Source organism: Dryas octopetala, chromosome 3, assembly GCF_963921425.1.
Source record: "Dryas octopetala chromosome 3, drDryOcto1.1, whole genome shotgun sequence".
Lineage (NCBI taxonomy): Eukaryota > Viridiplantae > Streptophyta > Magnoliopsida > Rosales > Rosaceae > Dryas > Dryas octopetala.
In genome coordinates, this window is record NC_141368.1 from 16,281,110 (window position 1) to 16,296,128 (window position 15,019).

At 34.4% G+C, this 15,019-nt stretch overlaps 1 protein-coding gene across 3 annotated transcripts; it reads left to right on the forward strand.

Moving 5' to 3' along the window:
- The first annotated feature begins 1,521 nt into the window (after nt 1–1,521).
- Nucleotides 1,522–14,031, forward strand: LOC147291371 (inactive poly [ADP-ribose] polymerase RCD1-like). 3 transcript variants are annotated; one of them, XM_086235750.1, is made up of 8 exons: nt 1,522–1,666; nt 2,206–2,322; nt 4,893–6,104; nt 6,840–7,081; nt 7,468–7,571; nt 10,306–10,533; nt 10,640–10,735; nt 13,649–14,031. In XM_086235750.1, exons 3-8 carry the CDS (start codon nt 5,017–5,019, stop codon nt 13,706–13,708), a joined length of 1,818 nt encoding a protein of 605 aa, XP_086091876.1. In that variant the 5' UTR covers nt 1,522–1,666; nt 2,206–2,322; nt 4,893–5,016; the 3' UTR covers nt 13,709–14,031. The 3 variants fall into 3 exon arrangements, with proteins under 3 accessions (XP_086091876.1, XP_086091877.1, XP_086091878.1); XM_086235751.1 differs by having other exon boundaries at nt 1,528–1,666; nt 2,200–2,322; XM_086235752.1 differs by having other exon boundaries at nt 1,539–1,639; nt 2,200–2,322.
- Nucleotides 14,032–15,019: the final 988 nt, after the last annotated feature.

Here is a 15,019-nt window from a genome sequence, read left to right on the forward strand (position 1 = left end):
GTAAGAAGATACACACTTGCTCCTCTACACTCACCAAACCATCATCCTTCAACCCCCCCATTAAGACGAAGCATCTCACATAGCATACCGAATGTCCTATCCATTCGGAGTTCATTCACACTCTTTATGTCACTAGAGTTTATGAAACTATCTAGGACACTCAAACGAGACTCACACCTAACAAATGTGCGATCCTTAAGCACTCTTTTTTGCCTAACCCTATGGCTCCAAACATATAGGTAAACAAACATCAAAGTGCCTAGCATTATGTTTCGTATATGCAGTTGCCATGCCAATAGAAATAGCACAATACGTCTTGTATCCATATCTAGCAATCATACTAATCTCAAACAAATAAGCCTATATACATGAAAACTTGCATAAAAAAAAATACAAACTTCAAGCAAATCAGGTTTATCTCAATAGAAAATCCAGAATCCTAGTAACTTACAACAAAAAAATTCAAACAAACCCATAAATTAAAAACCTAAAACCAAACTAAGTAACAGATTGAGAGAGAGTGAGCGAGAGACAGAGACATAGATAGAGAGTGAGAGAGAGAGAAAGGGGAAAAACCTTCAGAAAAAGGAAAAACCTAAACATTTTCGTAGCTTACAACCAAAGCCCCGAATTTGAGAGTGAGAAGATGGATTACATAGTAGCAATGGAAGAACAATTGGTATCAGAGAGAATTAAACAAGATTGAGAGAGAGTGAGCAAGAGACAGAGAAAGAGATAGAGAATGAGAGAGATAGGAGTGAGACCTGAAGATGACTTTTGGTAGGGATGACTTGCCGGAGATGACTTTTGCCGGCGATAAGTGGCCAGAGATGCCACCGTCGCTAGAAAATCGAATCCGACGAGAGCAAGAAAGGTTCAACTGAGGTATTGCACGATTTGAATATTAATCCTTCAAATTTTAATTGGATAAGTTATCCTAAAGCATATAACTTAGGCTGAACTAGATAAGATTATGCATTTTTCAATCTAAAGTCATTTTTGTAGCCCAAACATGGTAAACAAATAACTTATCCTATTTCAAACTCATATTTTGTCCAACAAACGGGCCCTCAAAGTCTTTTAAATTCCACAAAAATTCATGTATAATAAACCCAATAAGAAATGGGCCAAGTGAGATTACAATGATTACTAACGTTGGCCCATTTCTCATTGAATTTATTGTAAATGGCCGGAAGCTTCCGGACTCATACAGTCATACTAATTAAAATGGTCTGATTATGGTTGATTGATGTTGAATACGAATGAACGAAAACCTACGCATACCTTTCGACCAAACAAAAGAAAACCCACGCATACGGCATACCTAGCGGGTATGCAGCGTATGCTTAGTAATAGTGGGTTGATGAATAAACATAGGTAATAATTGTATAATTAATGGATTGAGTGGAGAGAAAGAAAAGAAAAGAAAAGAAAAGAAAAGGATAAAAAGAACCTTGCCCAGGTGTCTATCCAAAGTTACAAGGGACATGACAAGTGGACTAAAGTCACTAAACAGGTGTGGCCGAACCAAAAAAAGGAAAATAAAGAAATAAATAAAGACAGAAAATAGGGATCGAAAAAATATACTCTTTTAGGGTTTTCGTCTTCGGCCTCCAAACCCTCTATCTCGAAAATCTTGGTTAGCTAAATTTCTATGAATTCGCAGGTTAATTCGTCGAATTTTATTCAATTTTTCTACATTTTAGTATTTTCTGATCCGGAATTTGATTTATGCTTTATATATATAGTTTTTTTTTTTTTTTTTTTTTTGGTTTCGAAGCAGAATTGGCATAGATCGGAGTTGATTCTGATATATATAGAAAGTTTGGCTCTTTTTGTTTTGTTTTCTGTTAAATTACATACTTTTAGGAGTCATTTTTGTGGTCTTAGTAAAATTAGCATGAACTGGTTTTGAATTGGTAGACCAGAGGTGCTGGTTGGTTAATTGGGTTATGATCTGTTTAGTTGCTGGGAAACTTAAGGAAAACGATTGAATTTACCTTTTAAAAGCCTAAAGTTCTTTGCCTATTTTGTTTCATGGAAGCTAAACATTTGAATAATTGAATTTATGGAGTTTAAAATTTACTGTCTGAATTTGTAATTTTGTTTTTAGTTTTAGTCATAGTTAAGTCTGGGAACTTAACCAGTCTTTCTAGAATAACAAGTTTCTGAATTATATTGTTATATGCTATGTGTTAGGAGCAGAGTGCGTTGGTCTTGTAAAGTAAATAAGCAGTTTGCTTCTCTTTAGTGAACTGTATTCAATTCAATGGTCATAAACAAGAGGGACATGTACAGAGTGAACAATAACAGCAATTCTAGGTATGTACAGTTTTTTACACCTTATCTTTTCTTCATGATCTCTTGCTTTTTATGTGCACTCCTATATTTGCATGCATATATATATATATATATATGTATTTGTCATTACATGTTTGAAGTTGTTGTTGTGTTCTGTTTAGTGGTTGCGAGTAGTAGCTGTAGTCAAGGTATGTTTTTTGGGGGGCGGGGTGTTGGGTTGGTTTCAATAATGCGAGGCACTCTTTTATTGAACATAACCTACCATATGGTTGGACACATTGAACTGCTTGCAGCCAAGGTAACATGGTATCAAGGTGAAAGAGCAGTTCAGAATATGTAAATAGTCATGTGGTGGACAGTTCTAATGGGGATCCATTAAACAGCTGGAGGAGAAAAAAAGAATGTGTACCTTTTTCCTGTCACTGTTAATGATCTGACACATGGGCACAAGCATATTATTTTCCATCACTATAATTTTTATTCAAATCCCATTATCATATTTGTTTTCGCTCTCACTGTTCTTGCTTGATTGATGTGCTAAGAAGGTAGCATGCTATATATCTCTACTTGTATTAATTAAGAAAAGAAACAAATTATATGGTGGCATCAGAAAGAAAAAAAGCATAAAGGTGACTTGTCTAAACAGAATGTGATTGGACAAATATTTTCCTTTCTAAAGAAGGAACATAACTGGCTTTGTCAAGCATGAGCCTGTAACGTGTTCCGCCTGTGCCTTGCATGGACCCATTACTTGCTTGAGTCAGGCATGGGGTGCTGGGTTGGTGTATCTCATCCAATTTGGCATGATTTCCTGTGCCAAGAGCATGGCACAGTCTGTATCCATTTTAATCAGGCCCGTGCTGTTTTCCCCTACCCTAATTGAAGGTTGTTTGTGTCTTTTTCCCCTACCCTTGAAAGATAAGTTGAAGGATTCCATTTTTTTTTTTTTCTTCTGGGCAGGGGTTGTCCATGGGAGGTATGGCATCACCAGCATCACCATACATGCATTTCACCTAACGTTTTCTGATTAGAATAAGATTTTAATTTTAATTTTTGAAAGAATTAGAATCAGATTTTTATTCAATATAATTAAGTAATACATTTATTTTCTATTTTTTAAGAGTTCAAACCTGTCAAGATCTTACAAGATTATATGAAATTAATTTCAGTTCATGTATGATGTGAATTCATAAAGTACATAATTTCTTCTCATAAAAAAAGTATATAGTAGCTAGTATTTGTAGAAGTTATTGCACATGATGCTTTGTTAAATTCTTCTTTTTGTAAATAGATATATGTTATGGAATAATTTTAATTATTTATTTATTTATTTTGGACATGGTCGGTCCTTAGATTTTGGGGGCCCGAGGCGAACCGTAAAAATGGGGTCATCGACCCTCCATGTACATTCACATGCCTTTTTTTCATCAAGTACTCACAAAAATAATTACAATAACATAAATCAGTGATGGAATAGTGAGAACAGTGAGAGCGGGGTGGGAGTACTTAATCTCAGTGCGGTCCAGGATTGTAACATAAAAAAAATAACAAACAAAATATAACACAAACAAAAACTTTATAGTTGCATCAAAGTGTCACTTAAAACATTACTCGTCTCGCTTTTAGCTGCAAAAGTACTGGAATTTTGGATAAATTAAAATTTTATTTTATAGTTTATCAAACAATTATGCAAGTCAGGGCAAAGATGAGCAAAAAGACTGCCTCTAGAATAAGTTAGATTAAATTATAAAATTTACAATAAGAAAAGAAAAACATAATTTTTTAATGGTGAAATAATATATGTTCATGAGTTATATTATTACTTTTATTTATAAGAAATTTGATTTGAAGGTGTAGCAACCATGTAATGATGTAAATTATAATTGTAACATGAGAATCAGGTATAATGGGTCTGCTATTATAGTATTATTGAATTTCACTAATTGCCTCTGTTTAAATTTTTATTCCTTTATGCTAAAGTTATCTCCATAAATCTCATTGGTCACTGTGTGGCCTTAAGCCAACGTGCTCTTATATACTATTTATTTTATTCTCTTTGTAATCGCTATTAATTGTCTTCAAATTTTTGGTGAGAGTTTGGAGGGAAAGAAATTGTACCCTTTTTAATATGTAATTATTTTCACCTTGTTAATTCTAAAGGGATATAATTTAAGATAAGCAATATTAAATTATGAAGTGTGTCAATGCATTAATTGCTTCTCCTAGTTTGTATATCCTTTAAGGACAAAACCTTAAAAATCTGTTAAATGTTTCTTCTTCCCATCACAGATGAAACACGACATCCAGAATGCAGCTGATTTTGTAACCACTGCACCATGATGCATTTTTTACCCTTATTTTGTAAACATTATTCATTACAGGAACGTTAGTCTACTCAATTATGTGCAGTAAACTGTTGACACACTCAAGTTCTATTCAAGTTGATTAATGTTTTGAATGAATTGGTTGCATAATCTTGTATGATATTATTTGTGGTCATTTAACCTTTCTAATCTATTCTGTCTGATTTTTATATGTAAACGTGATTATATTTGTGTTCTCATGTATACTGACTATTTTCTCCTACCCAGGATTTGCCTAATATCTTCAATGGTTCAGCTTCTTTAAGACTGGTTGAGGATAGAGTTTGTTTTAATTTTACATTCGAACTTTTGGATTTCAACTTGCTGATAGATATTGGTCTAGTAGAAAGAAATGGAAACAAAGATCGCAAAGGCATTGGGTAGTGATCGAAGAGTTATGTTCGGCTTAAAGAGAAAGCGGGCAACTCGGTATGCTGCATATTGTCCTGGAGCTACCCACAGAGTGTTACGCCAGAGGCCGACCTTGATTAAGCTTGGCAAGCGAAGGAAATTATATGGATGCAAAAACAAGCAAATGAGTGGTGGATCTCATTTTAGACGGTCCTTACTTGCTTCTTATTCAAATTTTATAAGAAGTGGTGTGCCACAGCGTCTGATGTTATATCAGAATGGCGAGTGGACTGATTTTCCTCGGGATATTGTTGACTTGGTCAGGAAAGATCTTCAAGTAAAGAAGGCATCTGTGAACATCGAGTCCAATGGTGAACAGTATTTGCTAGATTTTTTGCATATGTTCCGATTAGACTTGAAAACAGGTCTACAGCAACCTATTGCTTGGATTGATGAGGCTGGTGGTTGCTTCTTTCCAGAAATTTACATCGATGATGATGATGAACCAGAGGGGAACTACATACATGATGGTTGCGAAGATCAGGAACCCTTGTTTGAAGAGCGTTGTGGGTCTCATGAGATTAAACTGCAATTGGAAATTGAAATAAATGGAATGGATCAACCTGAGTTGAAGGAATGTAGTGGGGAGTCAAATGGCTTAACAAAGAAGATTGAGAATAGTTGCAATAGGAAACATGGTCTAAGAGTTGATGAAGGTGCTGGGGATAATCAAGAGATGAAAAAGAATTTAACTACAGCAACTGACACAGTAAATGGAAAGCTGGATTGTGATACTGTGCGCAAGATATTTCTTGATGGAATGAGCACCTCTGATGGTGCAGAGATACTTGATATCTACCAATGCTCGAGTACATTTATACAAGCTCAGTTGGAACTTTTTCAGAAGCAGGTAGAAATTACTAAAGAATTTCGCGGGGATGCCAATGTACGATATGCTTGGCTCGCTTGTTCAAAAGAAGAACTTTCGACTATAATGATGTATGGGCTTGGTCATTGTGGACCATCAACAATTAAGTCCAAATATGGCACTGGTGTTCATCTCACCGCAGCTAGCTTCTCTAATACATGGTTAGTGGGTTTATTATTATTATTTTTGTGTCAATGATGTTCAAACTGTTGAAGTGGAATCTTTCGTTTACTATGAATGATGAAATTTTTGAAAATAGCTAACTCTTCCATGGGTGGGGCTAACTACTTCCGTCATAGATAAAATGGTTTGTCACATGAGAAGGCAAAGGGAGTAGAAACAAATGATTTTGTATGTGCCCTTGAGCTGCCTGGCGAAGGCTTCTTGTGTTTAATATGATAATGACTGTTGAATAACATTTTCTGCACTGTAGTGGATGGTATTGAGGTCTGGACATGGTTACTGTGAAGTAATATAGATGGTATATCTTTGTGTTACACTGTTATTGCCTTTGTTCTTCAGCTAATGCTTCAGTAGATGTAGAAACTACATGTGGGATGTCCCTCTGCGGCTTGCAGCTTTTTTGTAGTATTAGTCTGGCAAGGGGCTATTTTGAATGACACTGCTAAAATGATCGTCTACCATTAGTCTGGGTGCACTACCTCCATTTTTATAAAATGTATCGACTGCAAGCTCATTCTTTTTTTTGTTATTGTATTGTTATGATTATATGCTGATGCTTGCTTCCTCTGCCATACATGAAAAGTTCTTGGTATTGCTTGCTAACATTATCTCTTTTCTGATAATTTGACTTATTTTCTTTATGGTTAGTTTTACATTTGGTTACTTTTACGAACATGTTATTAGAGAAGGAATGACTTTTCATTTGTTCACAGTGCAAATTATTGTGATGTTGACGAAAACGGGGTACGACACATGTTATTCTGTCGTGTCATAATGGGAAATATGGAGATACTTCATCCTGGAAGTAGACAATTCCATCCCGGTAGCAAAGACTTTGATAGTGGAGTGGATGATCTTCAGGATCCAAAACATTATATTGTCTGGAATATGAACATGAATACACACATATATCCAGAATTTTTTGTTGGTTTCAAGGTCTCATCCAATACTGAAGGTGATATACAACTCCTTATAGCTTCCTGTTTGTTTCTTGTTTTTTTTTTGTTTTTTTTTTTTCTGCTAACATTTCATAGGAACCTGTTTGCCCATACTTTTTATTTGCTGTTAAATCTACGGAACAGAAACAAACAATATCATCCACCCAATTTATGTTTCAATTTGGATGGAGAATGTTTAGAAGTTAGTTTAAGAAAACAGGGTTTCATCCATTGATCATAGACATGACCAAATCCAAGAGATGAATGATGAATCACCTCTCCAAATACAGATTTAATGTGATAGCCGGCTGTATCTTCTGCAAATGCTGTACGAATACCATGATTTCAATTTTCGGAACTTTTTTTAGTACTTGAGAACTGGTACTTGATGTTGTTTTTACAGGGCATTCGGTTGGAAGTGAGAATAAGCTGGGTGTTTCAGGGGTTACAACTCCCTGCCAAGGACCTCAGGGCTGGTTGCAATTAAACTCATCTGCAGTAGATACAGTATGTGCCAACAATTCATATTTATCTTTTTCTATTTTCTTGGCTTTGTAACATTGGGATGCTTGTATTTTTACCCTATCACTTATATGCAGCAACCATTGATGTGCTGTTTATTGTTTTCAAATTTTTTATTTACTATTTTGCATAGTAGAATGCTTGAAGTGTAATACTCATGTTCATCCAATCCAAGCAGTGGCCACCGGGCCATCTGAAAGTCTAATCAACTGGGTTTGGGATGTGGGTTTCATTCCATGGGCCTGCTTAGGCCTTATTTTCTTGCTGTTAGATTAATCAAACTGCAATTGCTAAGGAGTTTGTTAGGCTTTCTAGGCATTGTACTGAGATTAAAATTCCAGTTTAGTGTATAATCTGGCTTAAATTCTTGCCATAGATTATTTGTTTGGTTTGAAGGCATTTGGTTGCTTGTATAGAAACATCTACACTGTGTGATATATATTACATGTAGGAATTTTACTTTGGTTATGAAATGCACTCAGCCTAGATTTAGTGTGCGTGTTGGTTGACATGCTGGCTCCGTAAAATTATTAAAGAAGGTTTGTGCATTATGGGCCAATAGACATCGGGTCTCTTCATTATAGCATGGCATATTCATGCTGATGTAATTGTTGTTTTTAGTTACTTGGGGAGCATGATTGGTCTTTCAAACACTTGTGGAACTTGTATTACTTTGATAGAAAGCTTTGGACTATCTGGAGCCTCATGTTGGTGCTCACCTGTGTACGAAGAATTATTTATATACATCTGGACCATGTTTTATTTATCACTGTACACTGAGGCTGCAAACATCAGTCGTATCGCTGATATTTTGGTGGAAATGTCGGAATTTCCAACTACTGACATCGAAATGGGGAGCGAAGGAATATCTTCAAGATTTACCAATATTTCACCAATATTGGTGAAATATTGGTATAATATTGATATCCTACAGATATTGGCACTGAACAAAGGGAAAACATCCATTATTTGAAGAAAATACCAGGATCGAAGCTCTCCCAAACGAACCCCGATCTGAGAGTGCAACCCAAACTGATATTTGATTATGAAAACAAAAGAAAGATGAAAACTTAGCTGAAATCCAATCATCGGTGCTGGTTGGATAGTTGCTGACGAGTGACGACAGATAGAACACTGTGGGTGTGAGATTAGAAGAGTTCGGGAGGAAGAAAGGAAACATAAGGACAGTCGATATTGCTGTGGAATTTGGAACGTAAACCCGATCATTGGTGCTGGTTGGATAGTTGCTGACGACAGATAGAACACTGTGGGGGTGAGAATAGAAGAGTTCGGGAGGAAGAAAGGAAACATAAGGACAGTCGATATTGCTGTTTGGAATTTGGAATGTTCTCTTTAATTCATTTAATGTCAGGCAGCTGTAAATAACAAGAAAGTTCTCTTCTTTTTAAAATTATTAAAAATACTTGAATAATTTCAACTTTCATATAATGATAACCGAATATTCCAACAAAAGAAAATTGATAGCTGAATATAATTTAGTATGGACATAAATGTAACATTTAGAAGATGTCATAGTGCGTAATAACCTACCAAAACTCAAATTTTAGTATTGGTAAAAGAGTAATAAAAGAAAAAGCAATAGAAATAGTATAGCAAGATAACCCCCCATAAATATATAACAAATATTAATTGACCTAGTGTGTATAAATTTATAATTAATATATAATAATGAAAGTGATCCAGATAGGGATCTAAAACGAACCCTAATTAAGTTAGTTATTTACTAACCGAACAAAATAATGAAACCAAGATAATTGTCAGAGTATCAATGAAGTCATGCATACATTATCTTTTATAGTTCAGATTTTATTTCATACTTGTCATTGACGCCACATATCATAAAACTTATTATAGACGTAATAGTTTATGGAATTATTTGTTTAATACATGCATTGATGATTGGCTCAACATTTTCTATTAAAATTTTCATGTCGTGAAGTAAATATCCATCGTTTCAGTTGACAGTCGCCAATATTGATATTGACATCAATAAATATATCCGTAAATTTGAGTACTGATATTTAAGGAATTTGTGATATTTCATCCTTGCCCTGGTTACATTCATGTTATGAGTGCCACACATTTTGTTTTCTTCAAATTCGAAGTTCGCATGTTGTTGTCAATAATGCAAGTGCTTTGGGCCACTTCTTTGTTTTTCGTAGCATTTATGCTACAATGAACTACATTTTCTTTTTTTACAGTTACATTTTTACTTTAACAATAATCTTGTATTGCCATATCGGTTCTGTCTTTTTTTTCTCCCTTATTGGGTGTCGAGGCTTAATCCACCACGGTGCTTAACAAATAGTATTTGTTTCGGCTGACGGTCACCGATAATGATATGGATATCTAAATATCCATAAATTTGAGTACGAATTTTGAAGGAATTTCCAATATTTTCATCTTTGTCCTGGTTACATTCATGTGATGGGTGCCACACATGTTGTCTGCAAGTTCGAAGTTTGCATTGTGCTGTCAACAATGCAAGTGCTTGGCGCCACTTGTTTGTTATTTGTCGCATTCTTGCTAGAATGAAATACGTTTTTTTTTTGTTGTTACAACTAAATTTTTTACTTTAACAATAATGTTGTATTTTCATTCAAGTTTTATTGTTTTTTTTTCTTGTTTTCCTTTGTTGGACGTTATGGCTTAGTCCACCATGGTACTCAACAATTAATATTTGTCTTCTTTCTCATAGGGGAATGACATTCAGCCAACTTCGGATTCTGGGAGATCTCATGGAAGCAATAGTCAACTGATTTCAGAGTCTGGGAGACTTCAGGGGAAAACCGCTAATATTGGTTCTAGCACTCAAAGAACCCCTAAATCGGCTTGGATGCCTTTCCCAATGTTATTTGCTGCTATTGCAAACAAAGTTCCTTCCAAGGATATGGAACAAGTTAATAGTCATTATCACTTATTCAGGGTATGATTAATACTTGTTATTTTTGTCTTCCTTTTTTTAAAATTTTTTTTTCTTTAAAATATTTCTTGACACTTTTGTGTGCTTGATTGTGACGATATCTTTTCAGGCAAAGAAGATAATCCGTGAAGAATTTGTGAAAAATTTGAGGTCAATTGTTGGAGATGATTTATTGAGGTCTACGATAACGGAACTTCAATGCAAGGTACAATTCTATTTCTGCAGTTTAAACAGTTAGAATGGAATTTGGTCTCACAGACCACTTTAAGAATGTAAGTTGGTCTCATATTTACACTCTCATGCACATCAACGTGGATCGTTAGTTTACATGGTAAAGAAGATGGGTCCGGAGTTTTCTGGTTACCCTGGAAAATGCTTTTGTAGGTCTTGGCTCATTGAGTAGTCATGGACTTTTGAATGTGATTATACACAGAATGTCCATGTGAAGTAAAAGAAACTTGCGAGACTTGTAAAAATCAGATCTGTTAGACAACCTAAATAATTTCATTTAGGTTTAAAGATCCAGATAACATTGTTTTGAGATGGATCTGAGAAAGAATGAATAGACAGAATGTTTAAAGACCCATCCTAGTCACTTTCCCAAAACCCTTTTACCTCAAATTGATTTTCCTATCTGCCAAGCCCTCTACAGTTGTCCTTTAGTCAAGAGTCCTTTGTCAGCCCCTTAGAAGCAGTTCATGCGGCAGCATCAAGATTTCTCATTGCTGCTCGGTATCATCTGTTGCATCTATTTGCTTTTTCTTGAGTCCGACAGCACAGTTGTGAGGGCTAATGAAAAAGAAAGAATTCTGGTTCTATTGCAAGATGGCGTTTTGTGTTGTCCTCATTTTTCAGACTCAGAAGACTCTGGGGTTACATTTCAAAAGTTTTTCGATTTGGGTGGCTTGTTTGCTTCTTTTTTTTTTTTTTTTTTTTTAATCTTTCTGCTTTGCTTTGTTTGTTTGGTGGTTTTATTTCTGTTCGTGTTTGTTTTGCTTTTTCGGTTAATATGTGTCTTCGGGTTTGATTGGTTTTTAATGTTACTTTGGCCATAATAGAAGTACGTTTGAAATGGCCAAGTGTTGATAAAACTATTAAAAAAATTCCTTTTATAGTGGTTTTTCTTTTCTTTTATTTTCTTTTTTCATCTCTGCTGTTATTTATTCTCTCTTTGTTATTGAATTTTCTTATGTAAATATTTTTTCAAAATTAACTTTTTTTTTTTTTTTTATGGTTTGGTTATAAGAATTTAATTCCTGAAAGGCTTATGCCTTGCCTCACATTTTGCCTTTAGAAAATTGATTGTTTGTATGAATGTCTATCATTAATCCTCTGAATTATTACTTGATATTGTAAACGATCTTCTAATTTAGCTTGTAGTTTGTTCTGTAGGCTTTCTTCTTCTTTTTTTAAAATTTTGGAAATTATTTCTTATTCAAAATAAAATTTTACCAAATGTATATTTAAAATGAGGGTTAGATGAAAACAAGTCTGTTAGACAACCTAAATAATTTCATTTATTAATTCAGGTGAAAGATTATCTCTATGGGATTAACTCCCGATATTGCAAATTAAAGAAAAATGAAACAATGAGATTATGGAAGTAAATATTCTCGCATTTATTGCTACTGCACTGTTTAGTTCCTACACTTTTTTTACTTATAATATACGTAAAAACAGTCATCCAAGGTGATTAATTTGAATTAAACTTGACTTTTTAGTTCTTATCAATAATTGAAGAGAAGAATACATAGTACGGTAGAAAGATTAAGATATTTCTTTTTACCATACTATATACTATCTAGTATTGTTTTGATCTTTAGTAGACTTCCCAGTAGGATTTGAACCCAGAAGAAGTTCTGATCATCTGTCAAAAAAAAAAGAACGAATGGATCTTGTAGGAATTCCAAGAAATTCTTCGATTTCTTCCGGAAGTAGATGGGGACTGTAACGAATCTGGGTATTTGGTGTTACGAGGGTGTGGCCGGGGCGCATATTGTGTTTTCTGGCTTTTTTTTTTGGCAGCTTTATGGCATTGGGTGTAATTGGGATCTAGAAATATTTACTGATGAATGTACAGGAAAACCCTCTTTCTATTTATTGTTTTATGAATTCCATTGTATGGCTCTCTTACCGTGAAGTTTTGGGAATTTGTGTGTATTCTTCTTACGTGGATGAATGAATAAATAATTTCAAGTTTGGGCGAAACTAGGAAACTACAATAATTAAGCCTAGACTATTTGGTTTTACAATAAAAGAGTTGACTTAAGAGAGCTATACAATGGAAATCATAAAAAAATAAGCATAATTAATATACGAAATTACTTAGGTTGTCTAATAAATTCTTTGTACAATATATACAAATCTATATTGCTCAGATGGTGCAATGCAACATAATGCAACATACAACCGTTACAGTGTTATATATACAGTGAGACTGGGGAAATCAATATCCCTCTTGGTCCATCCTTGACTATATACAGTGTTATATGTGATAATATATTTATTATATTTTAAAATAATAAATTGTATGGTAAAATATGATTATAAAAATGTATAATTTCAAATCGATATTATATATACTGAACAAATGAAAATTTTGAAACAAATGCTATGTTTGTAACTATTTAGTTCTATATTGATTTTGTTTTTAATCATGCATTAATTATTTGTCTAAATGTACACACTCTACACATTTTATACTTGCTAAGTTATTTTTATTGGTAACTCTCTTTTTTATTAGTTGAAATACAGAGATTACAATAGGACAACAAATGCGATACTAGTTTGCCCTAAATAACCTTAAATTCGACAAGTAGGGTGCAGGTCCAAACCTATATAACCATAAATCAATATTTTTCAAAAGTGAAGGAACAGTTCACTTGAACCGTAACTGGATTGTCTGGTTTACTGTTGAACTGGCCTGTTAATCATTTTCAGTCTGTTCTTATGGTCAACGGGTCTTAAGAGAACCAAACTGGCTGGTCAATTTGTGCCCAGTTAACCCGGTCAGATTGGCCCATCCAGTTCAGTTTTCATTAGAGCAGTTAAATGCAGCTTTTAGAATGGTCAAATCCTGTATGGTATAAATTTATTCTTAATTTTGTTGTTGTTTCAGATACCCTTTAAACCTAAGGGTGAATTGGAAGTGCCAAAGACGCATCCAGGTTGCCTCTAGTTGATGGTAGCCTGTTCCTGCTTCTAAATATGGTATATTGCCTGTTCATGGAGTTTCAGATATCTGAAGACAAAGATTGAAGCTTGCATGGTAGAAATGCGTCGACATGAAGTTGTGAATGTTATGATGGATCTAGTAAAGGTTTGTATTTTAGGAATAAAATTGTTAGTTTGTTTCTTTAATGAAGTTTTATCCAATTTTTTAGCTCAAACATGCTTACTATTGTGACTTATTATGGAGTAGCGTTGAACTATATTACAGTATGAATCTTGGATTTGATGTTTTTAATGGTAGTCATTGCTATCTGTCATTTTTGTTGTGTATTTGAATTGTCTGGTAGCTCTCTTATCAGAGTGCTGTCTTGGTTGTTTTATGAGACTCATATATTGATTCACTTTTATTGGTAGTTGGATTACAGATGAGTTTAATCGGGGGGTGTCTTTTAGAAGAGACCTTTTATTGTATTTTTAGCTTAATGTTTTTATCCATTCACATGGAAAATCAAAATTTGTAGTGTTTTGGAGAGTTTTTGTACAATGTTCATATGAGTCAGCTTTCAGTTATCTTCCTTGAACTTGCTTCCTGTAGCACCCAGGCACGAGCCTCCCCCTTGATTATGTGTTTTCTCTGTAATTTGGACCATTTTTTTTTTTTGTAGAACTTAATGTGCAAACTGCAATAGGTTTACCTCGGTCCCATAAATCTGAGAAATGAAATTGGAGTTTAGTCGGGACCTGGCTTGTTGTTGAGAAATGAAATTGGACTATGATAATAAAATGAATTTGAATTTTCACGGACTTTTATTTCTCTTGCTGTCAAGTGAGAGATGACATAAATCATAGCGTGAACGTTATTTCCCTCTTGGGAAGCTTTGAGAATTTTAGTAAATTTTTCAACTATGTGGAATGAAGAAATAATGCAATATGCATCTCTAGGCTGCATATCAGGATTTTACCAATTAATGCAATATGTTGACAACTGAGCAGAGGGTTTGGGTTTGGATTTTTACCAAAAACCCGTGTTACTGGATGATTATCTTTTGGTCAATCTTGTTATTGGATGCTTGGTTTAAGTTTTTTGTTTGAAAAGAATAAATGAGCTTTTGTTTTTTTATGCGAAGGGCAGTATGCAACAAGCTGCACTTCCTGTCGCCTGTTGATGGCAAATGTGATGGCAAGGTCGTCACATATTTCTTAGGGGTTGCCCCAAATTATTTCCCCAAAACCGGAGGAACTAGCGGTGAACATTGAACAATAGGTGGAGGCCCGAGTAATTTGCTGCCTAATTTTTGGTCTTCGGAGATATGGAGAG